Source organism: Littorina saxatilis, unplaced genomic scaffold (assembly GCF_037325665.1).
Source record: "Littorina saxatilis isolate snail1 unplaced genomic scaffold, US_GU_Lsax_2.0 scaffold_2152, whole genome shotgun sequence".
Classification (NCBI taxonomy): Eukaryota; Metazoa; Mollusca; class Gastropoda; order Littorinimorpha; family Littorinidae; genus Littorina; species Littorina saxatilis.
Genome location: NW_027126022.1, coordinates 1 through 10,270, shown reverse-complemented (window position 1 = coordinate 10,270; position 10,270 = coordinate 1). Strand labels below are relative to the sequence as shown.

The 10,270-nt window shown below is 42.9% G+C and overlaps 1 protein-coding gene across 1 annotated transcript; it reads left to right on the top strand.

The window, feature by feature from the left end:
- The first annotated feature begins 4,438 nt into the window (after positions 1-4,438).
- LOC138954466 (uncharacterized) lies at positions 4,439-9,726 on the top strand. The gene is made up of 3 exons (XM_070326309.1): positions 4,439-4,820; positions 6,392-6,613; positions 8,048-9,726. Exons 1-3 carry the CDS (start codon positions 4,606-4,608, stop codon positions 8,133-8,135), a joined length of 525 nt encoding a protein of 174 aa, XP_070182410.1. The 5' UTR covers positions 4,439-4,605; the 3' UTR covers positions 8,136-9,726.
- The last annotated feature ends 544 nt before the right edge of the window (positions 9,727-10,270 follow it).

Here is a 10,270-nt window from a genome sequence, read left to right as displayed (position 1 = left end):
CCATTTGGTAGCAATGTAGGACCGTCACATTTCCATAGACTTTCACAGTCAATTCGCAGGTGCATGGCCAGGAGAGGCATGCCTGGTGTGTTAGCATACATAGATGATTTTCTTTTAGTAGCAGCAACAAAAGAGGAGTGCAACGACATGTTATTTTCTTTGATTAGATTATTGAGGGAACTAGGCTTCAACATTTGCTGGAAGAAGGTGGTGGGGCCCACCCAACGTATCACATTTCTTGGAGTCGACATCGACACGCGGAACAACACTCTGTCACTTGGAAGTGACAAACTGCAGCAACTGCGGCGGCGACTACTGCAATTTCGAGGAAAGAAGCGCGCGACAAAAACTCAGCTTCAAAGCATCGCGGGTTCTCTTAATTGGGCCTGTCAAGCTGTCAGAGGAGGAAAATTCTTTCTGCGGCGGATACTGGACACAATAAAACCCCTTCAGCAGCAGCGGCACAAAGCAAAGCTTTCTAGCGAATTCCAGAAAGATGTGCTATGGTGGCTTTCTTTTATGCATGTATTTAATGGAACAGTGTATTATTTCCACAATGCAAAACAGCATGTCCATGTGGACGCATGTAATATTGCAGCAGGTGCCTTTTGGCAGGGCGACTGGCAGTACACCTATTTTAAAAAAGACATGCCGGCAGCGAACAATTTACACATAAACTTTAAAGAAGTATGTGCTGTGTTACAAGCTGTGACACGATGGGCACCGATGTGGTGCGGACAATAAGTGATTGTGCATACTGATAGTACTGTGACAAAAGCAATTATCAATAAGGGCAGATCTACTGATAAGTATGTCAACAGCTTACTTCGGAAAATGGCATGGGAATGTGCTAAAGTAAACTGTAGCATTGCGGCGGTGCATGTGGCCGGTTGTGTAAACATTATGGCTGACACTATTTCACGTCTTCACGAGCCTAGGCGGCGCGAAGAGTTAGTGCGGCTGTTGACTTTCTGGCACCGGGGGAGACCCCCCCAACGTGAACCTATGTGATCATATGTCTGACCAAGCCCTTGTGTTCCTTCTTTCCAGATGAAGGATGCGAATAATGTTTATGAAACATTGTAAACAAGACATTTCTTTGTGGAGTTCTCCAAAAAATCGAACTTGTTCCAGGACAACGGGAATCTTGATCCCGATAAGCAGCTTACACGAGATCGCGTGGTGATTTTGGAGACGGACAGTGTGTCAATAACTTTTCAATGGAGTAAGACAATTCAGCGTAAAGAACGCTCCGTGGAAACTAAAGGGCTTCCTGCAATCCCTTCACATCCTTTATGCCCAGTGTCCGCAGTGACTGATATGTTTCATGTTTTGGGACCGATGGGCCCCAAGGCGCAGGTTTTTTCCGATCAAAGGATCTGATTTCAATAAGAAACTGCGTGTAACTGCTGCTGTTGCTGGAGGGGATTTTCTCTAGTCACAGTTTCTGGCGGGGCGGCGCCGCGGGGGCGTTGAGTTGTGGCGTGCCGGGTGAAATCGTCAAGGTGATGGGGGACTGGAAAAGCACTGCTTACTTAGGTTACTTAGATCAGCTGCCGCCCAAGGTGATTGACTCGTATAGATTGCATATAGTCCGCAAAACACCTTCAACTATTACAACATAACAATCCTAACAAAATATTACCACTTCTTGAATTGGGCGGAATAACGAGTGTTAATTACTTCCTATTTGGGATTTATCTCTGTACAATGTTATCTTTCATGGTCATTGTCAGATGGTATTTTTCTCTGAAGTAAACTGCCCTCGTTACTTGGCCCAAATCAAATAAACCTTTTGGCTACGTATGTTGGTACGGAAGCGTGAGTCTGTGTGTGTGTGTGTGTGTGTGTGTGTGTGCGTGCAGTGCGTGCGTGCGTGCGTGCGTGCGTGTAGGTGTGTGTGTGTGTCTGCGCGCGCGCGTGTGACGGTGTCTGTATGCGTGTGTGTATTAGCCAGTGACAGTTGCCTAGTATTCTACAATTGCAGCTAGGGGGGGGGGGGGGGGAGCATTAGTGAGTAGTTTAAGTGTGAGTTTAGAGGGAGCGGTCAGCGACCATAAACTCTATTTAAACGAGACAGATATGCAGCAAAAGGGGGGGGGGGGGGGAGGAGGTGTTGAGGTAATGCAGGAGGAAGTGATAGCAGAGTCCCGTGGGAACGAATGCGGGGAATGAAAGAGGGTTGGAGGGCAGGGGGGAGGTGATGAGTGAAGGAGAGCAGTCTGGAATGAAACAATGGTAACAGATAAGGGAGTCCGAGAGAGAGAGAGAGAGAGCGAGGACCGAAGTCATTAGTAGCAGCGCAGCGGCCAGCAAGCAAGTCCAGCGATTTTTCAGTTCTGCAACTATTAGTTTTGTTGACGGTTCGCTGCGTGCATTGTGTACCCCCTTTTGGAGATGATTGAATTTGCATCATTTGAATCAATTTCCTGCATAGTATAACTATAATCAAAATGAGGGCTATATGTATGTGTTAATTAGTAATTGATGTTTTGTTGAATTCATTGTCATTTGGTTTTTATGAATTGATATGTATGTAAACATTTGTTTCTTTTGTGTGTGTGTGTGTGTGGATTTATCTCTGTACAATGTTATCTTTCATGGTCATTGTCAGATGGTATTTTTCTCTGAAGTAAACTGCCCTCGTTACTTGGCCCAAATCAAATAAACCTTTTGGCTACGTATGTTGGTACGGAAGCGTGAGTGTGTGTGTGTGTGTGTGTGTGTGTGTGTGTGTGTGTGCGTGCAGTGCGTGCGTGCGTGCGTGTGGGTGTGTGTGTGTGTCTGCGCGCGCGCGTGTGACGGTGTCTGTATGCGTGTGTGTATTAGCCAGTGACAGTTGCCTAGTGTTCTACAATTGCAGCTAGGGGGGGGGGGGGGGGGGAGCATTAGTGAGTAGTTTAATTAATTTTTAAGCCACCAAGCTGAAATGCAATACCGAACCCCGGGCGTCGTCGAAGATTACTTGACCAAAATTTCAACCAATTTGGTTGAAAAATGAGGGCGTGACAGTGCCGCCTCAACTTTCACGAAAAGCCGGATATGACGTCATCAAAGACATTTATCAAAAAAAATGAAGAAAAAGTTCGGGGATTTCATACCCAGGAACTCTCATGTCAAATTTCATAAAGATCGGTCCAGTAGTTTAGTCTGAATCGCTCTACACACACACACACACACACACACACACACGCACATACACCATACCCTCGTTTCTATTCCCCCTCGATGTTAAAATATTTAGTCAAAACTTGACTAAATATAATTAAAAAAAGGACTCTCGGAGCATGGACTTAAAGTGTAACTAAACAAGCAAAAAGGAAAAACATCGTTCAGCAACCTTTACACTTTGATATGAAGAAGGGCCTCATATACTGTCGAACTGCGAAAAAAAATTTTTTTTCTCTCACTCGGACACTGTTTGACGGACATGTGAAGTGCGCGCCAGGAACGACAATCTTCTTAGTTTACCTGATTAATGCCCTTAATTTTTGGTTCTGGTACTTTCAGTTCCGGCTGTTGTCATCAATCTACCAAAATAAAAGATCAAACGAAGTTTTCGATTTTTATTTCATGGTTCAGAAAAATATTGCTTATTTTCTGAAGTCAACCGTTTTAGCGAATCTTTCTTTGATTCTTAAAAGTCATTTCAGATTTTTGAAAAATAGTTAACGGTTAGTAATTACCAATATATCGTAAACAAACATATCGATAGGTTTTGGTAAGAAGACACAAGTGCGATGAATGTGGTACCAGTATTTTTGTGGTAAGTAAGGATGCATTTCTTTGCTGTAAGCACATTTACAATGCACATTTAATCTGTTTAGCAACATAAACGAAAGCATGGTACAGTGCCGCTTGTTTGTGGTCTATCTTTTCGCGGCAGATGCGTAACAATTAGGGTCTCAGTTGGAAAAAGCTGCTCGGAACCAGAGCAGATTTGGCTTGGGTTGTTTGAGTGTGAATGATCGACGAGTGGCTTGACATTTTTAACGAATCATTACTGTAGCCTACTTGAAACCATCATCTGTTTCTGAATTTGTCATCAGTTATGATTGAGCAGTCTCATACTCATAGGAATCGTCCATAAAATGTTAAACCGAAAAAGGGCAGACGATTCTGAATCACACAGGCTGCTGTACAAAATCAGATCTAAAACGATATTTTGAACTGCGACGTCTGCGTAAATGCCCTATAACAAAATACTTTGTCCTGGTCATGTGTATACACATCAGCTTCTATTGGGAAGATCAGTATTTTATATCAATCACAAATACAAGATTAGAAATAGTTCTGAAGATCGCCTTTGATTTCAGTTTCAGCGGCAAACTAGCAGATCTGTCCAAACCGGCATCGTTTCATGGTTGAAACTTGAATAATCCCAAATAGATCTGAGTGGGGGTAAGTTTTATAGTATTTCAATTTTTTACGGCAGTTTTATTTAAAGGAAAAGTCCAAGGTTTAGGGTCACTTTTGATACGTTGACACTCTTAATTCATTAACCACAATTGTATGTGTAAAAATGAACACAGAAGCCCCAAAAGTATACTTTGAAACCTTTTTTTGCTGTTCCGAATTGTTCCACCGCGCGCGCAGTCTTGGCTCATGACCTTTTGCACACGTGTTTACTACGTCACACACTGCTCGAACAAGTATGGCCACTCACAGTATTTACAGCAGCGAGGAAGATACGACGGACCACGTTTGAGCCATCCTATCGTTCTTCCTTATTACCAGTTTGAACCAAGGAAGAAAGACGAGGAAAGAAGGCCGCAAGACGCTGCTCCTAACAGAGCCAGCAGAATCAGCAATACTGACTGGTATGTGATTACTTTTGTTGTCGCTATCTTCTGCATGCTAGATCAAAAGTCATGTGCGTTTTCCACTTATCAGTTGTTGTGCTTCTGTTGGTATGTTAGCATGTCAGGATTATGCTAAGCTTAGCTTTTCAAGCGTCTTGTTTTCTTACCACTTGGATATTTTACTTGGGACTGTACAGTTCAGAATAAATGTATCTGCAGTGTTGCCTACACTTGACGATCTCTTTCCCCTCTGGGAATTCCAAGCACGTTTTTTTTTCCGTTTACACAACAAAACATGTTGATACTGATAGTAAGTCAAATTGCGTAATGCCATTTTCTCGTACAGAATGTCATTGATGTTGATGATAGTTTCATTCGTGACACTAGTAAGACACAGTGTTTCGTTTTAGGTAATGCATGGAACCACAAAACAGTAAAAGGGAGCTTTCTAAAATGGCGGCGGTGATTTCAACATTCAGAGATCTATCTCAGGAATATTGCCTTACATGTGCCTATGCCCCCCTGCAACCTTTTTATGTATTTTAGATCTGCCATGATACGATTTGTAAAACGACGGACGGACATGAGTTATGGTCTAAAAGTGGTGATTTTGGGTATTCATTTTAGGAAGGAAATCGTGCCAGAGATGTTGTTTGGATAGTAGGGAGGTTGGGAAATAGTTTTTTCAAAGGTAGAAGGACATTTCGAGTAGGCATTGAAAATGAACAAAAGGCAATTCTGGGACGATACCAAGGATTGTTGTGAATGATGCAGACAAAGCGTGTGGGTTTGTTTTTAAATCAGTGCAGAATTTAATCTTGAGTGAAGCGGTATGCTTTTGAAGAACTCTTCAAAACAATCTTGAATAGGATGTGTGTGTGTGTGTGGGGGGGGGGGGGGGGGGGGTTGGGCATAATGGCGTGTGCCCGATTTCAACAGAAAAACTCGGAAGATCTATCGTAGATCTGAAAATAAATAATTCAGTGATGAACAAAGATTAGTGGGTGTGGGTGTGTGTGTGTGTGTGTGTGTGTGTGTGTGTGTGTGTGTGTGTGTGTGTGCGCGATACCCGTGGTGAGGCGACCATTGTGTAGTGGCTATGTTCCCCAGGCTCCAACAGAAGGGCTGAAATCGAATTCTGTGAATGTGATCGTTTAGCGTGTGATGGAGTGATACCGCTAGTCGTTTTAACAAAAGAAGCTTTCTCAGAAATATCCAAAAATGCATACACAGCAGTTCCCTTCTTTTGATTGATGTTTGGTTTGTTTTGTTTCGCAACATGGGACACTGTTCAAAAGACAGTGCGGGAGTATTTTCAAATACCTGGAGGAGACAGTGCTAGTGTTTCTGTTTCACAGTGGCCAGGTCAGTCACGATGTGTGGTCAGTGTTAAAAAGCGACCCAGTTAGATTCACTCGAAGGGTACTAACACTGCATGCATTGTGAAACCGCGACTAATGGTACTGTTCGTGTTGTTTCTGTAAATCATGGTAAGTTTTGTGCATACATAAGAATCCCCCGTTTTTTGTGTGTGTCTCCTATGTGAACGGGGCATGCTGTTATGATTACAGAGTGGTCTACTGTTTCAGGTGTCAGTGCGGACATTGCTGTCAGATGCCAACTTCTGTTGAGTGTGTGTGTTGCCACGACGTCAGACAAATCAAACAGAAGGTAGACGGCCTGGAAGAGCAGGTAGGCTGCATCACAGCACATCCTGGCTTCAGTACCGTGTGCCTGGACATCTACTGCCTGGAGACCGCATACTATGCGTACAAGCAGGACTACGGGCGTCTACACTTCGATCTGCATGAGTATGTAACACAACACAAATCAGAAGATTATCATTCGGATATATTTGCATATTCTTACACTGACAAGAGAGTGAAATAGTACATTGTATTACACAAATAAACAGATCGGATACGTAAACTAGACACAAATACATCGAATCTAATTAAATCTTCATTATAAACATCAACAGTGGAAATAAACAGCAACTGGGAAACAGTAACATTTGTGTGAAATAAATACAAAACCTATTGTAAGACTGAACACCCACCCACAAACTTTTCAAGATACAATTTAATTGATGTGGGATTCTTCAGTACACTTTTTACTTGCCGGTGTAGCACGATATTAATCCTACGAGATTTTTACTCCGGAGTCAAAAATTCGTACGAATATGTTACTCTACTCATACACGAGAAAGTTACTCCCCACGACAGGTGTACTCCGATTAAAAAAATGTCGAACGAAAATGTAACTCCCCTGACAAATAATTAACGAATACAGTGGAACCCCCCTTTTAAGACCTTCATAAATCTGAGAAAATTGGGTCTTAAAAAGGAGGGAGTCTTAAAATATGGCGCCATCACCAACCTGTGCCTGCGGTCAAGAGGACCAAACAGCGGAACACATCTTACAGCGATGTCCCTTACTAGATGAGGAACGAAAAGAAGTGTGGCCGTCACCAACTCCCTTGCAGACCAAACTATACGGCAGTCGACAGGAGTTGGAGAAAACGACAACATTTATCACCAGTGCTGGACTGATTGTGTAACCTCTGCGAACGCCAAGAAGAAGAAGAAGAAAATATGGGTAAATTTACAGAGGTTATGAACAGAAAATCTAAAAAGCAAGGTCTTAAAAGGGAGGAAGTCTTAAATTGGGGGGTCTTAAAAGGGGGGTTCCACTGTACATTAATCCACCCTATCCACATAATTATCAGTATGATTAGAGCTTGTTCATTTTTCTTAAGTTTTGACATCACAAATGTACCTCAGCTCATTGCTTAGAATGGGTGTGTAGCTGACGATCGTTGGTGAAAGCCTACAGTAATGGAACTTGGCGGACATTGGTCATAGTCCGATAACTGCCTGCATACAGTATACCTACATAACGGATTCCAACACAAATTTCTAAAGTGAACATGTCATATCTTTATATTTATGGATGAAGAAAAGGAGGTTTCCGCCTGACATTTATCGAAAAAAGGAAGACATCTTCTGGAAGGTTTTAGATGCAAAGTTTCATGAAGATCTCAGCAATCATTTTCAAGGAATCGCTCCACACGCTTTCTATACGTTTTTCGTATGAAATTGTAATCTATTTTCTTGCTACGGGTTATTGATATATAGATTTTAAATATTTGCCTATATATTATGTATATTTGTGACAAAAATGCAGTGCGTTCAATGTTATTCTGGGATTGCTTTACGCCACTTGTTTCTTTCTTGCTTTCGCAGGAAATACAGATATGTCGCCTACAGGCAGCTGGTGCGATGGGGTTTCTCGGCAAAAGCTTCAGGGTGCCTCTACCAGCTTGTGCCGTGAAAACGATCAGGGACATTTTCCCAGACGGAGGAAGAGTGGGGTTCAAACTCCCCCAGCTGGAGGGAATCGTGTGACCCTGTGTTGAACAGCTTCCTGCATGGTGGGACGATGGTACTGGGATGCCAGGTGGTCTGGTACACGGTCCACATGATCCCACAAACTTAGTTCCAGGTTCCTGGGGCTGTTACTGTACTTCCGCATCAGATACTCGCTGAGCCGGTCAGCGGCATAGCCTGTGCCCCGCAAATAGAAATACAAATTAAATCGTTGAATTTGACTCAAGAAATAAGTGTTTGTGGTGATATGCATGTGAGTGTGTGTGTGTGTGTGTGTGTGCAAAGTGTGTGTGTGTGTGTGTGTGTGTGTGTGTGTGTGTGTGTGTGTGTGTGTGTTTGTGTATTCAAAATTATCAAAATTAGTTTCTGGTTCATTACGCAGTTTACTGTAGTTCTGGCCCTACTCCTATGGAACAAACATAATCAAACAAGAACAAAATACTATTATTAACATTGACTTTTAAAACTAGACAGCATTTATTTACGTACACCTTTCAAATTGCTGTGGGCTGACTGTTTACACACAGGCAAATGTTGTTATGACTGGTGGTGGCCCGTTGGTCTCACTAAGTGCCGGTTTCACATGGCAGTGACAAAAACAGCAGCGCTTGTCACCTGTCGTGTTTTGCTCATGGAGTGGGGAGGGTGGAGTGGTGACTATCGGTATTCTGTTCTCGTCAGTGGTCGGGGGTGCAGGTGAACGTTCTCTTCGCCTCTGGAAGTAAACGAAGAAAAGAAGAAAAAAATAGTATTATAATAATTTGAAAGTGTGTTTGTTCTGATCTATACATTGACAATTGCGACACACGCTGAAAGTCGTATGCATTCATGCTTGAGTTGTAACAAATAACCTGGTTCTGCATGTCTCAGTCAATGCAGAAAAATCACGTGTACGATTCTTACAATTCTCTTCTTCAGTAGCAGCTAGGTTTCTAACTTTCAAAAACTTATCTCGTAGATCTTTTATAAATATTAAATTACAATTCTAGCGAACGCTATTAATGTCATAAGTTCATATTAGAAGTTTGCGATTATTTCAAACATACGTATATTGTGTAATGTGTCCACAAAACTGAATGACAACCTTTTACTATTAGTCTGCCACGCCCTCCACCACCTAGCTCCCCCCTCCCTTCGACACCCCCACCCACTCTTGTTTATGCCTTGCCCCCATTTTCCGCAGCTCAGCTGGTGTACAGCCGGTTGATCGTATCTCGTTTGACCGTATGTCCATTATTCATTCAGTGGAACGGAATCGAAGTGCCGTTTGACCGTATTTACTAACTTTTGGTTGTTTTTCATTTGTGCATGCCGATCATTGTAGCCTACACACACACACACACACACACACACACACACACACACACACACACATACACACACACACACACACACACACACACACACACACACACACACACACACACACACAATGACTTGACTCACAGAAAACTGCCGCGATCTTTACATACCATTGCTGTACACGCTCACAACCGGGTTTTTTTGTAAGTCACGTGAAACAAACAACCTTATCCCCCACCCCTCCCCCCCACCCAACACACACACACACACACACACACACACACACACACACACACACACACACACACACACACACACACACACACTCAATTTGTTTGGCAACTGCGCACGCATACACACGCACGATCAGGTAAAACTAGCATACGGTCAAACGACACTCTCCAATACGGTCAAACGATACAACGCTTCGGCTACCGTCACAGTTAACCGAACGGCGGCTACATCACTAGTAAGGTAAAACGAGATACGGTCAACCGGACCATCAGCTCCGCTGTTATGTAACGTTTGCATGTGGCGCTTCGCGGTCAATACATCATCTTTGTAATCCAGCAGTAGCTGCCGGACCCAGACACACTACTCTGCACCAATTTTCATCAAAACAATATCTTTGTGGATGCATGGTCAAAACATAAAAGCATCTACTAACTTTGGATTCAAAGTACACTCACCTTCAACCTGCTTTGAACGGAAGGCACTGCCAAAGGAGACAAAATTCGTTTAGGCCAAGAAAAAAAAATTGTCTGTTTCTGGTCACCC